General features: G+C 49.6%; 2 protein-coding genes across 3 annotated transcripts in view; one reads left to right on the plus strand and one right to left on the minus strand.

Annotated features, from left to right (window-relative positions):
- The window catches only part of ctc1 (CTS telomere maintenance complex component 1), a 146,919-nt gene extending 129,433 nt beyond the window's left edge, over window positions 1–17,486 (minus strand). For both annotated transcript variants that reach the window (XM_056300419.1, XM_056300418.1), the window contains exon 1: window positions 17,348–17,486. In XM_056300419.1, the coding sequence (XP_056156394.1) occupies window positions 17,348–17,398 (51 nt within the window). In that variant the 5' untranslated portion in view covers window positions 17,399–17,486. The remainder of the gene's footprint in view (window positions 1–17,347) is intronic.
- Window positions 17,487–18,236: 750 nt separating this feature from the next.
- Window positions 18,237–23,558, plus strand: hmgb2b (high mobility group box 2b). Its single transcript, XM_056300421.1, has 5 exons — window positions 18,237–18,420; window positions 19,851–20,009; window positions 20,827–20,978; window positions 21,127–21,301; window positions 22,464–23,558. Exons 2-5 carry the CDS (start codon window positions 19,860–19,862, stop codon window positions 22,584–22,586), a joined length of 600 nt encoding a protein of 199 aa, XP_056156396.1. The 5' UTR covers window positions 18,237–18,420; window positions 19,851–19,859; the 3' UTR covers window positions 22,587–23,558.
- Window positions 23,559–24,228: the final 670 nt, after the last annotated feature.

The following is a 24,228-nucleotide window of genomic DNA, read 5'->3' on the forward strand; positions in this document are numbered from 1 at the left end:
AACGGCCGCGGGCCATGAGGGCAGAGCAGCACTTTTAAAATGGATGGTTTTACCAGTGTAAGGGAAGAACAGCCAGCAGGCCATGAGGGCGGAGCAGCACTTTTAAAATGGATGGTCTTAATAGTGTAAGGGAAGAACGGCCGCGGGCCATGAGGGCGGAGCAGCACTTTTAAAATGGATGGTCTTAGTAGTGTAAGGGAAGAACGGCCAGCGGGGCATGAGGGCGGAGCAGCGCTTTTAAAATGGATGGTCTTAGTAGTGTAAGGGAAGAATGGCCAGCGGGCCATGAGGGCGGAGCGGCACTTTTAAAATGGATGGTCTTAGTAGTGTAAGGGAAGAATGGCCGCGGGCCATGAGGGCGGAGCGGCACTTTTAAAATGGATGGTCTTAGTAGTGTAAGGGAAGAACGGCCAGCAGGCCATGAGGGCGGAGCGGCACTTTTAAAATGGATGGTCTTAGTAGTGTAAGGGAAGAATGGCCGCGGGCCATGAGGGCGGAGCGGCACTTTTAAAATGGATGGTCTTAGTAGTGTAAGGGAAGAACGGCCGCGGGCCATGAGGGCGGAGCGGCACTTTTAAAATGGATGGTCTTAGTAGTGTAAGGGAAGAACGGCCAGCAGGCCATGAGGGCGGAGCAGCACTTTTAAAATGGATGGTCTTAGTAGTGTAAGGGAAGAATGGCCAGCGGGCCATGAGGGCGGAGCGGCACTTTTAAAATGGATGGTCTTAGTAGTGTAAGGGAAGAATGGCCAGCGGGCCATGAAGGCGGAGCGGCACTTTTAAAATGGATGGTCTTAGTAGTGTAAGGGAAGAATGGCCGCGGGCCATGAGGGCGGAGCGGCACTTTTAAACTGGATGGTCTTAGTAGTGTAAGGGAAGAATGGCCGCGGGCCATGAGGGCGGAGCGGCACTTTTAAAATGGATGGTCTTAGTAGTCTAAGGGAAGAACGGCCAGCGGGGCATGAGGGCGGAGCAGCACTTTTAAAATGGATGGTCTTAGTAGTGTAAGGGAAGAATGGCCGCGGGCCATGAGGGCGGAGCGGCACTTTTAAAATGGATGGTCTTAGTAGTGTAAGGGAAGAATGGCCGCGGGCCATGAGGGCGGAGCGGCACTTTTAAAATGGATGGTCTTAGTAGTGTAAGGGAAGAATGGCCGCGGGCCATGAGGGCGGAGCGGCACTTTTAAACTGGATGGTCTTAGTAGTGTAAGGGAAGAATGGCCGCGGGCCATGAGGGCGGAGCGGCACTTTTAAAATGGATGGTTTTACCAGTGTAAAGGAAGAACGGCCGCGGGCCATGAGGGCGGAGCGGCACTTTTAAAATGGATGGTCTTAGTAGTCTAAGGGAAGAACGGCCGGCGGGTCATGAGGGCGGAGCGGCACTTTTAAAATGGATGGTCTTAGTAGTCTAAGGGAAGAACGGCCGGCGGGTCATGAGGGCGGAGCGGCACTTTTAAAATGGATGGTCTTAGTAGTCTAAGGGAAGAACGGCCGGCGGGTCATGAGGGCGGAGCGGCACTTTTAAAATGGATGGTCTTAGTAGTCTAAGGGAAGAACGGCCGGCGGGTCATGAGGGCGGAGCGGCACTTGTAGTCAAACAGGCCATAGAATACAAGGAAACCTTTTTTTTCTTTTTCCCCCTTTTTTCTCCTCAATTGTATTTAGCCAATTACCCCATAATTACCTCACTCTTCTGAGCCGTCCCAGTCTCTGCTCCACCTGCTGATCCGGGGAGGGCTACAGACTACCACATGTCTCCTCCCATATATGTGGAGTTGCCAGCCGCTTCTTTTCACCTGACAGTGAGGAGTTTCACCAGGGGGACGGAGCGCGTGGGAGGATCACACTATTCCCCCCAGTTTCCCCTCCCCCCTGAACAGGCACCGCGACTGACCAGAGGAGACGCTAGTGCAGTAACCAGGACACATACCCACATCCGGCTTCCCACCTGCAGACTCAGCCAATTGTGTCTGTAGGGACGCCCGACCAAGCTGGAGACCAAGCCGGAGGTAACACGGGGACTCGGACTGGAGATCTCCGCGTTGGTAGGCAAAAGAGTAGATGGCCGTGCCACCTAGACGCCCGAGGGAAACCCATTTCAACCTCACTCAAGAAAAACTTGTGAACAATGAGTACATGGCCACCACACTTTTTAAATCAGTCCACTACTCTTCTGGTTTCATCGATAATAACACAACTGAAATAACACAACTGAAACCTTTAAGAAAACTGTCACTGAGGTGTCGCCATTCATGGCACCACAATCTGAGGATCTTGTGAACAACTTCAACTGAAAAATACGAAATGTCTTTGATAACACTGCACCTGTTAAAACTAAAAACACAGGGGTGCCCGGGTGGCGTAGCGGTCTATTCCGTTGCCCACCAACACAGGGATTGGTGGTTCAATCCCCGTGTTACCTGCGGCTTGGTCAGGTGTTCCTACAGACACTACTGGCCGTGTCTGTCGGTGGGAAGTCGGATGGGGGTATGTGTCCTGGTTACTACACTAGCGCCTCTGGTCGGTTGGGGCGCCTGTTCGGGGGAGAGGGGAAACTGGGGGGAATAGCATGAGCTTCCCACGTTTCCTCCGAAACGTGTGGTAGTCTGCAGCCCTCCCTGGATCGGCAGAAGGGGTGGAGCAGCAACCGGGACAGCTCAGAATTGTGGGGTAATTGGCCGGGTACAACTGGGGAGAACAGGGAAAAATCACAAAAAAAAAAACTAAACTAAAACACAGAAAACCACAAGACCCCTGGAGAAATGGAGTGGCCACATCAGTCATCTCACAAGATCAGCCTTCTACCAGCTTAAAACATCTCGAGACTAAGGGGCTCTCTTTCAAAGTCAGACTGTGAGAGGTTAATCCACACATTTATAACAGCAGACAGGACTACTGCAATTGACTATAACAGCAGACTGGACAACTGTAATGGACTATAACAGCAGACTGGACTACTGTAATGGACTATAACAGTAGACAGGACTAGTGCAATGGACTATAACAGTAGACTGGACTACTGTAATGGACTATAACAGCAGACTGGACTACTGTAATGGACTATAACAGCAGACAGGACTACTGCAATGGACTATAACAGCAGACTGGACTACTGTAATGGACTATAACAGCAGACTGGACTACTGTAATGGACTATAACAGTAGACAGGACTAGTGCAATGGACTATAACAGCAGACAGGACTACTGCAATTGACTATAACAGCAGACTGGACAACTGCAATGAACTATAACAGCAGACTGGACTACTGTAATGGACTATAACAGTAGACAGGACTAGTGCAATGGACTATAACAGTAGACTGGACTACTGTAATGGACTATAACAGCAGACAGGACTACTGCAATGGACTATAACAGTAGACTGGACTACTGCAATGAACTATAACAGCAGACTGGACAACTGTAATGGACTATAACAGCAGACTGGACTACTGTAATGGACTATACCAGCAGACAGGACTACTGCAATGGACTATAACAGTAGACTGGACTACTGCAATGGACTATAACAGCAGACTGGACAACTGTAATGGACTATAACAGCAGACTGGACTACTGTAATGGACTATACCAGCAGACAGGACTACTGCAATGGACTATAACAGTAGACTGGACTACTGTAATGGACTATAACAGCAGACTGGACAACTGTAATGGACTATAACAGCAGACAGGACTAGTGCAATGGACTATAACAGTAGACTGGACTACTGTAATGGACTATAACAACAGACTGGACTACTGTAATGGACTATAACAGCAGACAGGACTAGTGCAATGGACTATAACAGTAGACTGGACTACTGTAATGGACTATAACAGCAGACAGGACTACTGCAATGGACTATAACAGTAGACTGGACTACTGTAAAGGACCAGAACAGCAGAATGGTCTACTGTAATGGACTATAACAGCAGACAGGACTACTGCAATGGACTATAACAGCAGACTGGACTACTGTAAAGGACTACAACAGCAGACTGGACTACTGTAATGGACTATAACAGCAGACTGGACTCCTGTAGTGGACTATAACAGCAGACTGGACTACTGTAATGGACTATAACAGCAGACTGGACTCCTGTAGTGGACTATAACAGCAGACTGGACTACTGTATGGACTATAACAGTAGACTGGACTACTGTAGTGGACTAGTCCCCAGCCTCCCAACATCAGCTGTGCACCAACAGTTAACTCACAATGCAGCAGCATGTGTTCTCCATCCATCTACCCATCATCCAACTGCTTATCCTGCTCTCAGGTTGCAGGGAAGCTGGAGTCTATCCCAGCAGTCACTGGGCGGCAGGCAGGGAAACACCCTGGACAGGCCGCCAGGCCACCACAGGGGTGTAAACAACACCGTGACTAAAACGTAGGAGCACATTACACCCGTTCCTACATCTCTGCGTTGGCTCCCCGTCAAAACTAGAATCGATTTGGTCCGCGGTGGCGTAGCGGTCTAAGCATCGGCTTGGTGTCGATGCAGTTGCCCACTGGGGACTGGGGTTCGCGCCCCGGTCTCGTCAGATCCGACTATGGCCGGACTCGGTGAAGCAGCAATCATTGGCAACGCTGTCTTCGGGAGGGGGGCGGAGTCGGCTTGTGTTCGTCATGTGAATGCGTCTCTGTGTGTGTCGGAAAAACAGTGGTTCGGCTTGGATTCGCCTTGTCACGAAAGTGGGGAGGCGCTTTCCTTCGAGACTGCCGGCCGGAGAGATGCAGTTGGCGAACGCATGCAATACGAGGGTGGGTGTTTGAATTAAAATAGGGATCAATTGGCCACTAAATTGGGAGAAAAAAGGGAAAAATCAGAATTTATAAAAAAAAAAAAACTAGAATCGATTTTAAAATTGTGTTCATTGTATACAAAGCGCTGAATGGCCTTGCACCACACTATATAAAAACATGCTGATTACTTCCAGACCAGCAAGACCGCTCAGGTCCATGGCAGTGGTCTTCTAACCATCCCTCCTGCTAGGCCCCCACACTGGACACCCTGTCTGAGGACCTGAGAGAGGCCCCCACACTGGACACCCTGCCTGAGGACCTGAGAGAGGCCCCCACACTGGACTTTTATAAGCAGGTTAAAAACCTTACTTTTTAAAACAGCCTACGGCTAAGTTCTGCGTGTGTGTGTGTTTTGGATTTTTTGCTATTTTTATTTAATCTGCTCCGATTGTTATTACTTTTAATTAATCAGTTTTGTGACACTTTTATTTATTTCACTTGTGGCAGGATGAGGAAAAACACAGCAGACGAAGGCGAGTTTGATGTTTATTCCTCAACTCCAAAAACCAACTACAGCAGGAACAACCCTGCACCGGCAAGCCCGGGAACGTAAACCACGCCCCCAGCTCACAGTCCTGCTGGGTGAGAGGCATAGCCCCTAGTGTCCGCCACACCCCCCCCCGAACACCCAGAAGGGACTCCTGGAAAGAAAATTAGTGTCTCACTGGAGGCTTAAGCAGCCTACCATAACGGCTGCGCCGTCCCTCAGCCGAAACAGTAGGTGAAACACAGTCCAAAGCCGGCTGAGAAGCAGAACGCTGAACCCGTGAAGACACTGCCGGGGTCCTGGAAGGAGGACGACCCCGACGGGGAACCTGGGCCGGAAACACAACTTCACCTGCCACCCTTTGCGCCGGTTTAAGCCTATCAAGCGTGACACGCTCCCTACGCCCACCCATATCCAGCACAAAACCCTTAGGACTCGTCTCAAGAACCCGAAATGGGCCGTCGTATGGGGGTTGGAGGGGCGAGCGGTGAGCATCATGCCGTACAAAAACAAAACGAGCCGACATGAGCTCCGTAGGCACGAACGACCGCGGAAAACAGTGGTGAACGGGGCCTGGAACCCGAGTGCTGTCGGACAAAAAAGGATAAACGGCCGGACGGGGTCGAGGAGCGGAACTCCCAGGCAAAAATTCCCCAGGGACGCGGAGTGGCTGACCGAGCACCAGCTCAGCGGGTGACACGTCGAGGTCCTCCTTAGGAGCCGGACGCAACCCGAGCATAACCCAAGGTAAACGATCCACCCAGTTACCATCTGAGAGCGCAGCGCTGCCTTGAGCGACCGGTGAAAACGTTCACACAAGCCGTTAGCCTGAGGGTGGTACGCGGTAGTGCGGTGTACCTGCACACCCAAGGATCGCGCAAGTGCCGACCAGAGCTCTGACACGAACAGGGGGCCCCTGTCTGAGGCGATATCTGACGGAGTGCCGAAACAGGCGACCCAGGAGGAAAGAAAAGCGCGTGCAACGTCTGAGGATGTTGTGGAGGACAGAGGGACAGCCTCTGGCCACCTGGTTGTCCGATCTACCATTGTGAGCAGGTGCGTAAAACCCTGTGAAGAAGGTAGAGGGCCCACCAGGTCCACATGCACGTGGCCGAAACGTCTGGCCGGGATCGGAAACGGTTCGAGGGGCGATTTAGTGTGCTGGTGGACCTTAGCGCGCTGGCACGTTACACATGCAGCTGCCCACCCCTTGACGTCCTTGCGGAGGCCAGGCCAAACGAACTTGAAACCGACCAACTTCACCGACGCCCGAACTCCAGGGTGCGACGGCGCCAGGCCACTGGAACAACGGGGCAGGGACGGCCGGTGGAGACATCGCAGAGGAGGGCAGGACTGCCTTCCTGCATCACAGCGTCCTCTAGCTTGAGACCGGTATGCGTTGACCTAAGGTCAAGGACGTCCGGGTCGCTGGGCTGGTCGGCAGCCATGGCGGAGAAATCCACACCGAGGTGCACAGGACACACAAGCACACGCGACAGACAATCAGCAACAGGGTTGGACTTCCCGGCCACATGCTGAATGTCCGTTGTGAGCTCGGAGATTGCCGCTAGGTGGCGCTGCTGACGAGCAGACCACGGCTCAGTCACCTTGGACATGGCGAAAGTCAGCGGCTTATGATCCACATAAGCCGTGAATGGGCAACCCTCCAGCAGGAAGCGGAAATGCCGGGTTGCAAGGTGCAGTGCCAGCAACTCCCGGTCAAAAACGCTGTACTTGCGCTCGCTATCTCGCAGTTTGCGGCTAAAAAATGCGAGTGGCTGCCACGCATTCACCACACGCTGTTCAACCACAGCCCCCACAGCTATGTCAGACGCATCGGTTGTTAAAGCTATGGACGCCGTGGGTGTGGGATGGGCGAGGAGGGCAGCGTTAGCCAGGGCGCACTTAGCTCCGTCAAATGCCTGGACCCGTTCGGGAGTCCAGTCGACAGGGTCGTTAGCCTTCTTAAGCCGCAGGGCTTCGTAAAGTGGCTGAAGGAGGTGGGCAGCGCGAGGGAGGAAACGGTTATAGAAATTCACCATGCCCAAGAATTCCTGCAATGCCTTAACAGAGACTGAGCGGGGAAATTCCGCCACCGCTTGCACCTTAGAAGGCAACGGGACCGCGCCTTGCGGCAAAATGCGGTGACCCAAGAAGTCAATCACCGGCAGTCCAAACTGACACTTGGCTGGGTTGACTATCAGGCCACGTTCGTCCAGACGATGGAAAACCTGTTTCAGGTGCGCCAGGTGCTCTTCAGCTGACGGACTGGCCACTAATATGTCGTTGAGATAAACGAACATGAAAGCAAGGTCACGCAACACCGAGTCCATCAGCCTCTGAAAGGTTTGCGCTGCCCCCTTCAAGCCAAAAGGCGCATGCGCATGAACTCAAAAAGCCCAAACGGGGTGATCACTGCGGTCTTGGGCACGTCCTCTGCGCGCACAGGAACCTGATGATAGCCGTGCACCAGGTCGACCTTAGAGAAGATAGTGGTACCTGCCAGGCGTATGGAAAAGTCCTGTACGTGTGGGATGGGATAGCGGTCATTGGCGGTGATGTTGTTCAGGTGGCAAAAGTCGCCGCAAGGCCGCCACGACCCATCCGCCTTGGGCACCATGTGAAGCGGCGAGGCCCACGGGCTGTTGGAACGCCTCACTATACCCAGACGCTCCATGATGGCGAACTCCTCCTTAGCTGGAGCCAATTTTACTGCGTCGAGGCGCCGCGCGTGCGCAAAAACTGGCGGTCCCAGAGTGAGAATGATATGTTCTACCCCGTGTTTAGTAACCGCGGTGGAAAAGGCAGGCGTAGTCACCGATGGAGAATCCGCCAGCAAACGCTGAAAAACACCACCTAATGCTAAAAAGTTAGCGTGTGTTAACGGCCCGGCTCCCCTTGTCTCGCACGGAACAGTGGCGAAAGACACAGCATCAATTAAACGGCGGTTTGCAACATCAACCAGCAGACCATTAGCACACAGAACATCCGCACCGATAATAGGAACAGTAATGGCGGCCACTACAAAGTCCCACTCAGAATGGCGCCCGTGGAAACAAACAGTCACCAACTTTGTGCCAAACGTCGCAATGGACGAACCGTTAGCTGCACTTAACTGTGGGCCGCCGCCTTCGGCCGACCTGTGTGTCTTAGCAGGAGGGAGTAGGCTGTTTTGCGAGCCGGACTCCACCAGAAACCGTCTTTCTGACATCGAGTCCTTAATGAAGAGCAGCTCACTACGTCCGCCAGCGCCCACAGCTGCTACTGAGCGCTGCCCTGGAGTTTCCCGCCGCCTCAAACGTGCACGGAGGGACGCAGCGCCTCGCTTTGCCGCCGAACCGCTGGTGGAAGAAACAGAGGCCGCTCCCGCGCCGTCTCCGGGCAGTCACTCCAGCCACCACTGCCGGGTCCGCGTCCTCCGACGTCGGCTGCAGAGGCTCCGATGCCACACTCTGCACAGAGAACCGTCTGGTAGCCAGCAGGACCCGATCGGCCTCCTCAGCCAAACCTCGGCAGTCACCAGCAGCCAGACACGGGGAGTTAGCCAAAGCCACGCACACAAGAGACGGAAGCTGGCGCAGGAAAACGTGCGGGAAAAGGAATCCACCTTCGTCCGAGCCTAGCAGCGACAGCATATTGTCCATGAGATCCACAGCCGTCCCATCGCCCAAACCGGATAGGGAGAGGATCCTATCTGCCCTCTCTGCGGTAGATAGGCTGTACCTCCGGAGCAGAAGATGTTTGAGGGCGACGTATTTATCGTGTTGCGGAGGGGCGCGCAACAGCTGCATGGCCCGGCGTGTGGACTGCTGGTCCAGCACAGCGACGACCAAATGGTATCTGGAGTCGTCCGCAGAGATTCCACGCAGGTGGAACAGCGCCTCGACATGCTGGAACCACGAAGCCGGGTCGCTCTGCCAGAACTCTGGGAGCTTCACAGCCACGGCAAGAACGGCCGGCTGTGAGAGTCAGGGCGGCATGGCCGAAGTGGATTCACACACATCTTCTGCTCCAAACATGTTCAATTCGGGGTCACCAATGTGGCAGGAATGAGGAAAAACACACGAGACCAAGGCGAGTTTGATGTTTATTCCTCAACTCCAAAAACCAACTGCAGCAGGAACAACCCTGCACCGGTGAGCCCGGGAACGTAAACCACGCCCCCAGCTCAACAGTCCTGCTGGGTGAGAGGCATAGCCCCTAGTGTCTGCCACACACTCAGATTTAATTTTGTCTGTACTTTTATTTATCTTATTTTATGCTTTTATAAGGCTTGTTTCCTTATCTTTTGCCTGTAGAGCACTCTGAATGACATCTGTGATGATAAGGTGCGAAACCAATAAATTGGCTGGCACTGCATCCATATATTTTCCCTCTGGAACACTGCCCTCTGGGGAGCTCATCAAGACCTCTTGAACGCTGCCCTCTGGGGAGCTCATCAAGACCTCTGGAACGCTGCCCTCTGGGGAGCTCACCAAGACCTCTGGAACGCTGCCCTCTGGGGAGCTCATCAAGACCTCTTGAACGCTGCCCTCTGGGGAGCTCATCAAGACCTCTGGAACGCTGCCCTCTGGGGAGCTCACCAAGACCTCTGGAACGCTGCCCTCTGGGGAGCTCATCAAGACCTCTGGAACGCTGCCCTCTGGGGAGCTCATCAAGACCTCTGGAACGCTGCCCTCTGGGGAGCTCATCAAGACCTCTGGAACACTGCCCTCTGGGGAGCTCATCAAGACCTCTGGAACGCTGCCCTCTGGGGAGCTCACCAAGACCTCTGGAACGCTGCCTTCTGGGGAGCTCACCAAGACCTCTTGAACGCTGCCCTCTGGGGAGCTCATCAAGACCTCTGGAACGCTGCCCTCTGGGGAGCTCACCAAGACCTCTGGAACGCTGCCCTCTGGGGAGCTCATCAAGACCTCTGGAACGCTGCCCTCTGGGGAGCTCATCAAGACCTCTGGAACGCTGCCCTCTGGGGAGCTCATCAAGACCTCTGGAACGCTGCCCTCTGGGGAGCTCATCAAGATCTCTGGAACGCTGCCCTCTGGGGAGCTCATCAAGACCATCGTGACAGCAACAGGAATGTGCTCATACTGGGAGCTTTAATGCCAAGCACCAGGATTTTAATTGTAACACAAACAATTCCGGAATAGCACTTAAACAATATTGGACACCACCGACCTCAGCACCTTCAATGATGACAAACCCTCATTCACCCACACTGTGAACTCCACCACGAGTACACTGGACCCGGCACTTCTGTCACCAGACCTGCCCGTCACGCTCCAGAACTTCATAGACAGCCGCGACAAAGGCAGCGACCACCTCCCCATCCTTACCACTTTCTCCCTCACACATTAGCACTGGCCACAAAAACCACGGTGCAACTACACAACAGCCAACTGGGAAACCTACAGGAAGCACATTGTCAAAAAACCACAGACATCACTCACATCCGACACCAGTACCACTCACTAGACCCCCTGCCCACACACACGGGATCAATACTCACCAGGCACATGACATACACTCCGCTACACACCACCTCCCACAGTGGCCAGCAACAGCTTCCACCCCACATTGTGCACCTGCCCAACAGGGTAGGACAACTGTGCAGACACTACTTCAAACACACATCACGCACACACACGGAAGCAGAAATAAACCGGCTCAACAACCAAATCAGACAACAGCTCACGCTGCACACAAGAAAAATGGACAATAAACTGAACAGCGACTACAAACCCAACCCACACAGCCTCTGGCAGGAAATCCAAAGCAGCATGCAACCTAACACACCTAGACCAATCCGCTAACAACAACCAAGAAAAAGCAGCCCTCATCTCCAAAACATCCAGAACCAGAACCAGAGATCACTTCCAAAACATCCAGAACCAGCACCAGAATTAAATCAGAATACTTTTTCATCCCCGCTGCTGTCCTTCAGAGCCACACTTACGTGGACAATGGAAGAAAACGGAGGACATGGCCATGACAAATTCCCCTCCATCTCTTACCTCAGCAGATGACCACCCACTGACACCCCCCGCCAAAAATCAGAGCTCACCTGAAAAGGGGGCCCCCTGGTGGCTCACCTGGTAGAGCGTGTACCACATAAGGCCGAGTCCTTACCACAGAGGCTGGGTTCCAGCTCAGGTTCCTTAGCTAGGACACATACCCACATCTGGTTTCCCACCCGCAGACACGGCCAATTGTGTCTGTAGGGATGCCTGACCAAGCTCGAGGTAACACCGGGATTCGAACCAGCGATCCCCATGTTGGTAGGCAACAGAATAGACCGCCACGCTACCCGGATACCCAACACTGACACTATCCTGATCAAGCAAGCACCAGTAACTTACTTCAACCTGCTCTCCTACCTCTTCACCACCTCTGGCAGGAAATCCAAAGCAGCATGCCAACTAACACACCTAGACCAATCCGCTGACAACAACCAAGAAAAAGCAGCCCTCATCAGAGATCACCTCCAAAACATCCAGAACCAGAACCAGAGATCCCCTCCAAAACATCCAGAACCAGAATTAAATCAGAATACTTTTTCATCCCCCCCGCTGTCCTTCAGAGCCACACTTACGTGGACAATGGAAGAAAACGGAGGACATGGCCATGACAAATTCCCCTCCATCTCTTACCTCAGCAGATGACCACCCACTGACACCCCCCCTCCCAAAAATCAGAGCTCACCTGAAAAGGGGGCCCCCTGGTGGCTCACCTGGTAGAGCGTGTACCACATAAGGCCGAGTCCTTACCACAGAGGCCTGGGTTCTGGCTCAGGTTCTTTAGCTGCATGTCATCCCCTCTCTTCTTTCCCTGCCTGTCCTGTCTCTATCACTACCACATAAACCTGAAAAATAACAAAAACTAATCTAAAAAAAAATAAAGCTCACCTGAAAAAGTGAAAAATAAAGCACTGCACGTTTTTTTATTTTTCCCCTTTTTTTCTTCCCAATTGTATCCGGCCAATTACCCCACTCTTTTGAGTCGTCCCAGTCGCTGCTCCAACCCCTCTGCTGATCCAGGGAGGGCTGCAGACTACCACATGCCTCCTCCGATACATGGGGAGTCACCAGCTGCTTCTTTTCACCTGACAGTGAGGAGTTTCACCAGGGGGACGTAGTGTGTGGGAGGATCCCGCTATTCCCCCCAGTCCCCCCCCCCGAAACAGGCGCCCCGACCGACCAGAAGAGGTGCTAGTGCAGTGACCAGGACATATACCCACATCCGGTTTCCCACCCGCAGACAAATTGTGTCTGTAGGGACGCCTGACCAAGCTGGAGGTAACACGGGGATTCGAACCAGCGATCCCCGTGTTGGTAGGCAACAGAATAGACCGCTACGCTACCCGGACGCCCAACACTGACACTATCCTGATCAAGCAAGCACCAGTAACTTACTTCAAAATGCTCTTCACCACCTGCCTCACCATCGGTCACTGTCCCTTGACCTGGAAAACAGCCCTATTTATAGTGATCCATAAACCGGTTCAAGATCCAAAACATCCCACCGGCTACAGACCCATCAGCCTCCTCAGTCACATCGATAAAATGTTTGAACGCACCATCACTGCAAGCCTCACACAGCACATAGAGAACTTGGGACTCACCAAGCAGGCTTCCGTAAAAACAGATCCGCCACTGACAACATCCTCAGACTATCAGAAGCAATCACCTGCAGTTTCTTCAAAAAGAGAATTCACCACGGCAGTATTTTTCGACATTGGGAAGGTGTTTGACAAAATGTGGCACAACAAACTACTGTTCAAATTACAAGACACAAAACACAAAGTACCACTTCCCAGCTACAATATAATCGACAAATCAAGGTCAAAGTTTCCACTTCCCTCTCCACCCCTTTCACTCCCGAAGCCGGTGTTCCACAAGTTGCAGTCCTCAGTCCACTCCTTTTTCTCTACATTTCCGACATGTACTAGCCCCCAGCCAACTATAGGACATGTTTCACAATTTGCTGATGACCTCTGCTACTGCAATCACTCCAAATCACTTCCACTCACTGCCAAAAACCTTCCACACATGCATCGCTACTACAGAAAGCTGGTCCAATGTGTGGAGAATAAAACTCAGCCCCACTAAAACTCAGCTCATCCTATTCACCAGAAACGCCCACCTCAAATCAGCTATCCACCTCACCCTGGCTAAAGAGGCAAAGTTTTGGAGTCACATTCCAAAGAAACATCACATGGACCACCCACATCAACAGCCTGGAAAAAGAAGGCAACGAAAGACTTAACCACCTCAAAGCACTTAGCGGACGCAACACAGAGCATCCCCGGAAAGCATCCTCAAGGTTTAGCAGACATAGATCAGATCAGTTTTTGAATATGCAGCACCAGCCTGGATCACAGCCTCACAACACCAGTTCAACTAACTACAAACCATTCAAAACAAGGCAATAAAAATGGCATACAAACTCACAATGACCATCAGCACCCACTACATCCACAGCACGACCGCACTCCAAACCATCTGACAAGGAAACATCATCCTCTCACAGAAAGACACACAGAGCAACCCACAGCCCAGAACTGACGCAGTTAATCCAAGAAGCACAGTGGGCCACCGGAACACCCTCTCCATAATCCTGCAAAACAAAACCACCATAGTTATCACAATTCTGCCACTGATAGTACCCACATGATTTCCTTTAAATGTAATCCATTTCACTCCACACACCTTACACAGTTAAGGTCAAAATTATTAGCCCCCAGGGAACTATGGAACATTTCCCTGAAATTCTGCCCAATGTTTGCATCATTCATAAAACTTTACATAGTAAAACATTCATCAATGTTAAGGCCCCTGTTTGGTACATTCTGGAATGTAAAATAAATGTTCAGGTTTGCTTTACACCAAATGTAGTGAAAATTGAGGTGGTCAAAATTATTAGCCCCCGTGTGATTTTTTTGCTTTCAAACCACACCTGAGCAATCAATCAGCTTTCAAACCACACCTGAGCAATCAATCACCATTGAACTTTACTGAAGGGACTCCAGTGAACAGGGCTAGTGGCACTTGAACACTTGATTGGGAGGGACTACTCTTAAATTCTTGGTAAGAAGTAATTTCATCATGCCAAAAAGTAAAGAAATCAGTCTGGAACTCAGAAAGAAGGCAGTGGATGCTCATCTTAAGGAGGAAGGCTATACTGCCATTTCCAAGCATTTCACAGTGTCGAGAACAGCTGTATGTTGCATCATTGCAAAGCACAAGGAGACAAATTGTGTTAGAAACAAACCTGGGCGTGGTCGAAAGCGCAAGATTTCAAAAACTTTGGAGAGGAAAATAGTCAGAGATGTCAACAACAATCCCCGGATCTCTCTCTGCCAAGATGACTGTTGCTGAACTGGCCTCTTCTGGACTTGATGTTTCAAGGAAGACTGTTGTGAGGGTTCTTCATCATGGTGGGCTTCCAGGTCATCGTCTAAGAAAAACTCCATTGCTCACATAGCGGCACATCAAAGCCAGACTGAAGTTTGCCCGTGAACATCTGAAACATGAGCATGAGTTTTGGAAGTCCGTCCTTTGGTCTGATGAGACTAAACTTGAGCTGTTTGGGCACATGGATGTTGCTTTTGTTTGGCAAAGGAAGGGAGAGGCCTTCAACCCTAAAAACACAGTTGCCACAGTTAAACATGGTGGTGGGAGCATAATGCTGTGGGGCTGTTTTGCTGCTTCAGGCACAGGGAACCTTGTTCGGGGGCATGGGATCATGACGAAAGAAGATTATGTTGACATTTTGAAGGATAATGTAAAGAAATCTGCAGCCAGTCTAGCTTTAGGTCACTGCTGGGTCTTGCTGGAATTGTTATAATATTATTATTGGTCTAAAACTTTCTGAACGACACCAAAATCAAGGTCCTGGTGTGGCCCTCTCAGAGCGCAGATCTCAATCCTATTGAGAATCTGTGGCGGGAGCTCAAGGTTCATGTCCATGCTCGAAAACCACACGATTTGGATGAGCTGAACAATTTGCCATGGAAGAATTGGCTAAGATCCCTCAAGAGACATGTGCCAACCTAGTTAGGAACCACCATAAGAGGTTGTTGTCAGTTGTGAGTCAGAAAGGTTACACTATTGATATCCAAAGGAGTTGAATCAAGTGCAACTGGACTTGGTATATATCCGTGAAGACGTTTCGCCTCTCATCCAAGAGGCTTCCTCCGTTCATGCCTTTCTGACTAGACTAGCAGCTGACAAACTAGCTTGGTCTAGTCAGAAAGGCACGAACGGAGGAAGCCTCTTGGATGAGAGGCGAAACGTCTTCACGGATATATACCAAGTCCAGTTGCACTTGATTCAACTCCTTTGGAGAACCATGACCTGGATGAATGAGAACATTCACAGACATGTTCCACTACTGACTATTAATTGTCAGAGGGCTAATAATTTTGGCCTTGTCATTTTTGTTTTTTCTTGTTTCAATTCAGCGTATCACTAAAATATCTTCATCAAGCTTAGTGGAGATTTTGTCTTTTTACTTTTGGAAGCAATTAAACTATAAACACTTGTGGTTGTGGTCATTTCCATGGAAAAGTTAAGGGTTTTGTTTGATTTCATAAAGGAGGCTAATAATTTTGACCTTAACTGTATATCCAATGCACCAGCTCCACCTTTGACTGTTCCTTCTTTTTACATTTCTTTCTGCTTTACTTTCACGAACAGCTGCCCCCCCCCCACACACACACACACCTCAGTTTTGTTGACTTTTCTCAGTTCTATTTATTGTATTCTAATGTATTTCTTGTAAAAAAAAAATCCACCAAACCTCGGTCCCATGCTGCCACCGGGCTCCTCCCCTGCCATCCCCTCCTCTCATGGCTCAAAATGTAAAGGATTCAGGGTCAGACTCATCTCAGGATCATCTAAAGATTCTGATTTCGAATCCTTTACATTTGGAGCCAGTTGTCGATGGATAGTAAAGGGCACAAGCCCTGAACTATCTACCAGGTTCAGAAAAAACATTCCTATCTCGAACACAGCCTGCTCCAGAGCGGGATAGTTGTGCAGCATAAGTTACCATGGCGATGTACCCCGGTAAAACAGAAAACCCAGGGTTAAACCTGAAGTTACCTCGCTAACCCCGAATCCTGCCTCGTAGTATAGGCCTCGGTTCATTACAGGTAGTGTGGCAATGATTACAACACTCATAATAATAACAGCAATAGTAACATATCTCATTCAAAAACTCAGACGAAAATGTGTTCATGTGAAAAATGCTCCCTATTTACTAAATCATTGGGTAACACTTTATTTTAGGGGGTCGGAAATTTCCTTGTAATTTCCTAGTAATAAGGTGGTAGTTTTTACAGGTAATTTTACAGCTAACCCAAATTACAAGGTAATTTCAACCTTATTTCTAAGAAATTACATTATAATTGCCACCTTATTACTAGGAAATTACGACCCCCTAAAATAAAGTGTAACCAATCATTGTCTATCATCACCACTGGTCTTCCCTAGGTGTGTGTGTGTGTGTGTGTGTGTGTGTGTGTGTGTGTGTGTGTGTGTGTGTGTGTGTGTGTGTGTGTGTGTGTGTGTGCCGCCCAATGACTGCTGGGATAGGCTCCAGCATCCCGCGACTCCGGTTGGGATGAGCGGCTTGGATGGATGGGTGGATGTAAGGATGGATGGATGGGTGTCTATCGTCAAATTCTATAAAAGTTCACGTTTGTCCAATTGGTTGATGTTTCATCCACATGAAAGAGACTGATGGGTTAAAACACCGCTTGCCCACCATCCCTGTCATGTCGGATTTTAGCCGTTAGTGGAGGAAGGTACTCCAGAAAACTTCTCCAGCAGCACCGCCCCGCTCACAACAAACACGGTTCCCTGCCTAGAGCCCGGAGAGCTGCGAGGGCCCGGAGAGCTGCGAGGGCCCGGAGAGCTGCGAGGGCCAGCATCCGCCACCGAGGGAGTAGCCAGGCGTTGGCACCGCTGCTTGAACCAGGTTACTAACGCCTGGTTGTTACCGCGTAGCTGACTAACTGAATGGACTGGAGAGAAAACAACTTTACTCACTGCTCCACTCTTGGCTTTGAAGCGATCCAGAAACTCCTCCATCAAATCCATTTGATCTGGGGTCGGGTTATGCCGTCTGACGCCTCCTGTGACGACCACAACACACGAGCGTCGTTCTCCCTGCGTCGCTACACTCGCTCCCAAGCCACACACACGCAACTACCTGGCGCCGCCGACCCGCGCAGCGCGACGTCCTGTCAAACGACGGCGACTGGGGAGGGTCACAATAGGCTGGCTCCTTATCCAGCCGTGCCAAACCTCTAAAGTCGTGACATGCCTGTTGTGCATAGCTATTTACCTCCATTATACTATTAGATTCAATTTACTTCCTTTGTTTTTGTTGGTGGGTTTTTTGATTGTTTTAGTTTTTTGTGGGCGTTATATGCGAGTACTAGAAACTACTTTAAACCGTAGTCAAATTGCCTAAGCACACTTGGCCAGTAAAGTTGATTCTGATTAGTTTGCAATCAAGTTTATAAGTGCGCGCTCAGTGTGTCATTATGTTAAATACATGGCTGCAGTAAACACCACGCTGCCTGCACTCGCCACAAACTCCCTCAAATACGGTAGTTCCAACAACACTGACTTTACACTGCACCTTACCATTAACCTGACCTTCACCTGGCTTGACCAATCACATGCGAGTATGCAAACTAGCCACACCCACTTGTAGCCACAGCGTCCCGCCTCCCCGCTTGGATTCACCAACGGGGGCGTTGTTGGTAGGCGGGTCGGAGGGTGCTATGAACGACAAACGTGGAAGCCAATCAAATGAGGCTATATAAAGATTATAATTTAAACTCCTCCCCATTCGTGTCGTCGTGTTCCGCTATCTGAAAAGATATAACCGAGGGTGGGCGTCGCCGATGGGCGGGGCAGGACGAAAGCTCGACCCAGTTTGAAAGTGAACCAACAGCCTCCAGTCGCCGCAGCCGCTTCGACGGAACCGCTCGACAACACAACCCAACACAACACAACAACACGAACCATCCACACGACACAAGCACACAGCGCAGCGTGACCCAAACGACGCTCCGCAGTTCTCCTCGGCTTCCAGCTGAACTCCCTGACCGGTGAGTACGCAGAGCCTCCGCGCCGTTTAAAGAGCGGCTCTCCGCTGATAGGTGACAGAAGACGGTGCCGGGTTAACAGTTAGAGAAAGGTCCGTCTATGTCCTGGAATAAATGCATATAGATCATACAAATGTGTCTGCTGCTGTGACTTGTTTAACAAACACTGTCAGCTGGTTGGAAGATGTGTGTATGGACGAGTTGTTGGTGTCTGGTGATATCTGTATTTTGTGTGCATAGATGAGAGGACAGAGCAGCACTGTGGAACAGCTATTGTAAACATGTAACGCCCATTTTAGACTGTGTACCAGGAAATAGCCGTCACCCTATGTACAGCGCTGTCTGCTCCAGAGAGTACACGGAGCCCGTTCGCTGAAAATGCGCAGCGCGTTCACAGACGTGATATTTCCATTGCAAACGCACCCGTCGTTTAGAAGAACGGCGCTGTCATTCAGAGATTAAATACCCTCCTCTAGAAAACGTTGTCTGTTCTAGTTGTTCCTCTGTCTGCTGTGTTTCTATTATGATGTAGGCTAGTTGATTAGCATGATGCTAGCGGAGGGGGATGGGGCGGCTAGCGCTGCGCAGGGCGGGAAGCAAATGGTGGCCCATTGTTCTCTTCGGGTTAGCATGTTAGCTGGGCTAAGCTAACTGCAGCAGTCAATAGATTTCAATAGAAAACTGCTAACGTTAGTTTACACAGTCATCTCTACGGCCCATAGACATCCATTCATACGGAGGGCTCCAATATCATCGAACAGAAGTGGGTTGTTTTGTATCGGGTCTGGTCCGGGGAGACGGGCGGGCTAACTCCCAAGCTGAGAAAATGGATCCCCCTTTTCTTTGTTATTCACAATTCCCTCGGAGGTCCTCGTAATTCACATTTAAACATGCGCTTCATGACGAATGTAATCTTTATTGATGCAAAGCCACAATGTACATAAAATATGGCTTGAAAAGTGTTTTTTTGTCATGATTTGTTACATTTTGAGAATAAAACTGACGTGCATAAAATGGGAGACAGGTTAAAGGGTCATTTTGATCAAATCTCAACAGATTTTGTATGAATTTCTGTTATATTACAGGAACGCATGTTATGTATTTATGTGGGTATTTTTTAAACTGTGGGGTGAGAATATTGTTTAAATGTAATTTGGTATTAACAGGAAGGTCATTTGTGTTTTAATGTGTATTTGAATGAGCAGGTCAAGTTGCTGTCATTATCATGGATGGTGTCTGTTAATAGCGCCTTAATTTCAACTAAGCTTCCTGTACTTCTCACTCTTCACCTACCGCTCTCAACCAATCTTTCTTACCCGCTTTCTACTATCATCTTGTTTTTCTTCACCATTTGTCTTGCCTGTCTCAACTCTCTTTCTACTCCTCTCTCCAATGTCTGCCTTTCTCTCTCTCCCCCTCCTGCTTCTCCGTAGACTGTCAGAATGATGCGTAAAGACCATAACAAGCCGAAGGGGAAGACGTCTGCATACGCCTTCTTCGTCCAAACGTGTCGAGAGGAACATCGTAAGAAGAACCCCGAGCAGTCCGTCAACTTTGCCGAGTTCTCCAAGAAATGTTCTGAAAGATGGAAGGTACAGTGGGATCAGGAATAGAGCGATAGATGTGAGGTAATGGATTCAGGGACTGATGAAGGGATGGATGGAAAGGTTTTGGGGTGAGGGGGGATGATTGAAAGACAGGGACAGCAGGATAGGTGGTTATCAGCAAAGTTTTGAATAGGAGACTGGGTTATTGATTATATATTGATAGTTGGTTGTAGGAACAAAGTAAACACCAGTACAGGACAGGGGTTGTACTGGGTGACTACCAGTATTCACCAGTACTTATACATCCCTAATAAAGTACCTAAACATTAAGATCCCCCTAAAAATGACCTATAATCTGATAATCATAAACTGATAATTGACATCCCTTCCCTGGGACTATCGATGATGTGACATGGCAGTACTGCCGGTTGTCTTGGGAACCAACAGTCAGCATCATATGAGTTGGATGCCAACTTGTGCAAACTGAGCTCTTTTTAAATCCAGATTGTCCAGGTCTGGACAAACAGTCCAGGTCCCTTTTCCATTTTCTAGTAAGGCAATTCAGACAGTTGTCTACTTTCCTTTACTGTGTCTATGTGTCATGGTGGGAATATAAAGCCCTCTAATACTAGTACTGTGATATAGGATTAGACCAATACACATGTATGTACACAAACTTTCTTCCAGAATCAGTATCCAACCTCACTACCATAATGCAACGTGTGTGTGTGTGTGTGTGTTCATTCCTAGCTGTGACTGGTAATAAATTGTTCTAATGATAACTGGTGTACCGTTTTCAGTCATGTATTCTATCTTTAGACTGTCTCCTACTGAAGACTTCTATTCTATTGTCTGACTGTAGGCCTTGTCTCCCAGTGACAAGAAGTGTTTTGAGGACATGGCCAAGGCTGATAAGGTGCGTTATAACAGGGAGATGAAGGACTATGTCCCACCTAAGGGCTTTGGAAAGAGGGGTCGCAAGAGGAAAGATCCAAATGCACCCAAACGACCACCGTAAGTTGCTGTATGTGTGCGCGCGCGCACACACACACTCTTCTATGAAACTTTCATGTCACATCCAAAAGATACACACACACACCTAATCCAGTGTGCGTGTGCGTGTGTGTGTGCATGTGCGTGCATGCGTGGTGTGTGCGTGCAGGTCAGCGTTCTTCGTGTTCTGCAGTGAGTATCGTCCCAGTGTGAAGCAGCAGTATCCTGGCCTGTCCATAGGAGACTGTGCTAAGAAACTGGGGGAGATGTGGAGCAAACTATCCCAGTCAGACAAACAGCCGTACGAAGAGAAGGCCCAGAAACTAAGAGAGAAATATGACCGGGTGAGTCACACAGACAGCCAGTAAGACAGACACAGGTAGAGAACAGACATACGGGTTGCTTTAACTAGTGAAGAGGTTTAGTGGGTATACGTCACAGTGTTTTCTTGTTTCTAGCCAGTAATGAGCAGGGCTCCCACTAATCCCCCAACAGTGAAATGTACAAGTGAATATTTTCATGCTCCGTGAAAAGGAAAACTGGCATGAGCAACAACAGTTTGTTTTATTGTCGTAGCATTGAAGGTTTTCAGGAGAATAATCTGCAGCTCTGCTAGTTAATTAGTTGGGGAGATGTGACTGTCTTGCAGCAGGATACTTGCAGCATGTTACCAGTTAAGAGGTCACTGATTATAACACAGTGACTACATGTTTCAAAGTAACTATTCATCTTCCATAAAGACCGATTTACTTTCAACACAGCTGAAGAATTCAACAAAGGTAAGTCATCACGGGATGAGATCGTTCGTGTTTTTGTACCACATGCTTTTGTAGAGAACATGATGCTGTCAAGCAAAAACCACCTATCTGCAAATTTGATGATTTAGTTATTATAAAAACCAAATGTATTTTTATGTCTTTAAGGCAGTGTTCCAACACAAATAGTGTTACAACTCCCGTGACGATGTAAAGTTTGGTTATGAAGTGTTTTCTCTTCCTGTAAAGTTACCTCCTTTGAAGAGACGTGGTTTGCACCCAACAGTGACGTTGATAACTCCAGAAAACCTGAATACAGTGCAGTGTAATGAGGGTTTTTTTCCCTCCATTTTTCTCCCCAATTGTACTTGGCCAGTTACCCCACTCCTACCCACATGTGGCTTCCCACCTGCAGACACGGCCAGTTGTGTCTAGGGACGCCCGACCAAGCTGGAGGTAACACGGGGATTCGAACCGGTGATCGCTGTGTTGGTAGGCAACAGAATAGACCGCTACGCCACCCGGACATCCTGCCACCCGGACACCCATGGTGTAATGAGTTTAATGGTAGTCTTATTATGACTACAAAACAGTTAAGGAAGTGAGACAGGCAAAAAATGTCAACAACCCCAATTAAAAAACCTGTCTGTCTGCAGTAACTTGTCTATAGTAATCCAACTGTATGTATCCTGTCTGTGTCAAGTATCATGTCTGTCTGTACTGAGCTATCGTTTAATTTTTTGATTGACAGGACATGGTGGCGTACCGTGGGGGCGGGACCTTTGCCCGGGGCTCAGGTTCCTCTGCTCAAGGAGGAGATGATGACGATGATGAAGAGGGAGAAGATGAAGAAGAAGAGGAAGATGACGAGTAGAAACAAGAAACCCACCGCTGAGAGACTGTGTGTGTGTGTGTGTGTGTGTGTGTGTGTGTGTGTGTGTCTGAAGAGCAGGTGTATCAGTGTATTCCTGTCTGGAGTCATGTAAAGAATGAGAACGTTATCGGAGGTCAAATGTCAGCTACTGAACTCGGTGTCTTGCTCAAAGACACTTCAGCGCATAAACAAACTGCTAATGGCTAATCAACCCACGAACCAGCAACCAAGCAACCGGGCCTGTTCTATTCTTAACATGTAGTCAGCAAGTTAAATCAGTTTTATTTGTGTAGTCCAATATCACAGATTACACATGTGCCTCGCGGGGCTGAAGAGTGATATAGACATGTTTGTCTAGGGAGCGAAGACCAAGACAGGTGGACGTCTGTTCCTGTGTGTCATCTTCATGGTCGCTTACCCTGCTCTGTGGCACACATCCTGACGAGTGACTGAGTGTGTGTGCGTACATGTGTGTGAGAGAGAGAGTGTAATAAGTGTGTTACCTTTGAAGTGTGTGTGTGTGTGTGTGTGTGTGTGTGTGTGTGTGTGTGTGTGTGTGTGTGTGTTAGTACAGAAGTCATCTGATAAGAAATACCAACTGGTCAATAAGGCCAGAGAAAAGTAGACTCATTTCCCTTCACTCACCGTACCATGAACACCCCCCCTCCCCCTAGTGTATCACCATGGAGACCCCACACACACACACACTGAGTGAGCAGCGTTCTGATTGGTGGATTGGTCGACAGTGGAAACAGCGTGGAGCGACTGGTTTACTGCCAGTACAGCGTACTGGTGCCAAGATGGCCACCAGTGGAGGGTCCACAGTACAAAAGTGTGCTGGCTCCTCTTCTTCCTCCTCATCATCATCATATTTTTTTTATTTTCTTATTAAAGAGGTTTTGTGTTGTGAGTTCTCTGTCAGAGTAGAAAGACATTCAACTTTTATAATAAAACAACCAGCTGAGAAACAGACAGACGGCTCGCGTATCATTTGAACCCACTCAGCTGTGACTGACGTGTCTATGAAAACGTGTTCTGAGCCGTGACACGTAAACCACGGAGCTAAACAGACGTTCAATGAAGGAGAATAAAAGAGCTAGCCTCGGGCATCCAAGTGGCGTGGCGGTCTATTCCATTGCCTACCAACACAGGGATTGCCGGTTCGAATCCCCGTGTTACCTCCAGCTTGGTCGGGTGCCCCCACAGACACAATTGACTGTCTGTGGGTGGGAAGGCGGATGTGGGTATGTCCTAGTCGCTGCACTAGCACCTCTGGTCGGTCGGGGGCGCCTGTTCGGGGGGAAGGGGGAACTGGGGGAATAGTGTGACCCTACCATGTGCTACAGCCCCCTGGTGAAACTCCTCACTGTAAGGTGAAAAGAAGCAGCTGGTGACTCCACATGTATCAGAGGAGACGTGGTAGTCTGCAGCCCTCCCCGGATCAGCAGAGGGGGTGCAGCAGAGACCGGCACAGCTCAGAGGAGTGGGGTAATTGACCAAATACAATTGGGGAGAAGGGGGGGGGGGCTAGCCTTCAGAAAACAACCTTTACCTGAGTGAAGTACTCCAACCAATAAAAATACTGCAGTACATGGAAGTAAACAAGTCCGATACTATGGTTCTTAACATGTTGCCAATAAGA

This window comes from Lampris incognitus, chromosome 20 (genome assembly GCF_029633865.1).
Source record: "Lampris incognitus isolate fLamInc1 chromosome 20, fLamInc1.hap2, whole genome shotgun sequence".
Lineage (NCBI taxonomy): Eukaryota > Metazoa > Chordata > Actinopteri > Lampriformes > Lampridae > Lampris > Lampris incognitus.

What these genes read in the sequence shown, in the direction of transcription:
- hmgb2b (XM_056300421.1), top strand. Translation starts at nt 19,860, where the DNA reads ATGATGCGTAAAGACCATAACAAGCCGAAGGGGAAGACGTCTGCATAC. An exon ending in AATGCACCCAAACGACCACC is followed by an intron (nt 20,979 to 21,126) that starts GTAAGTTGCTGT and finishes GTGTGCGTGCAG; the next exon opens with GTCAGCGTTCTTCGTGTTCT. An exon ending in TAAGAGAGAAATATGACCGG is followed by an intron (nt 21,302 to 22,463) that starts GTGAGTCACACA and finishes TTTGATTGACAG; the next exon opens with GACATGGTGGCGTACCGTGG.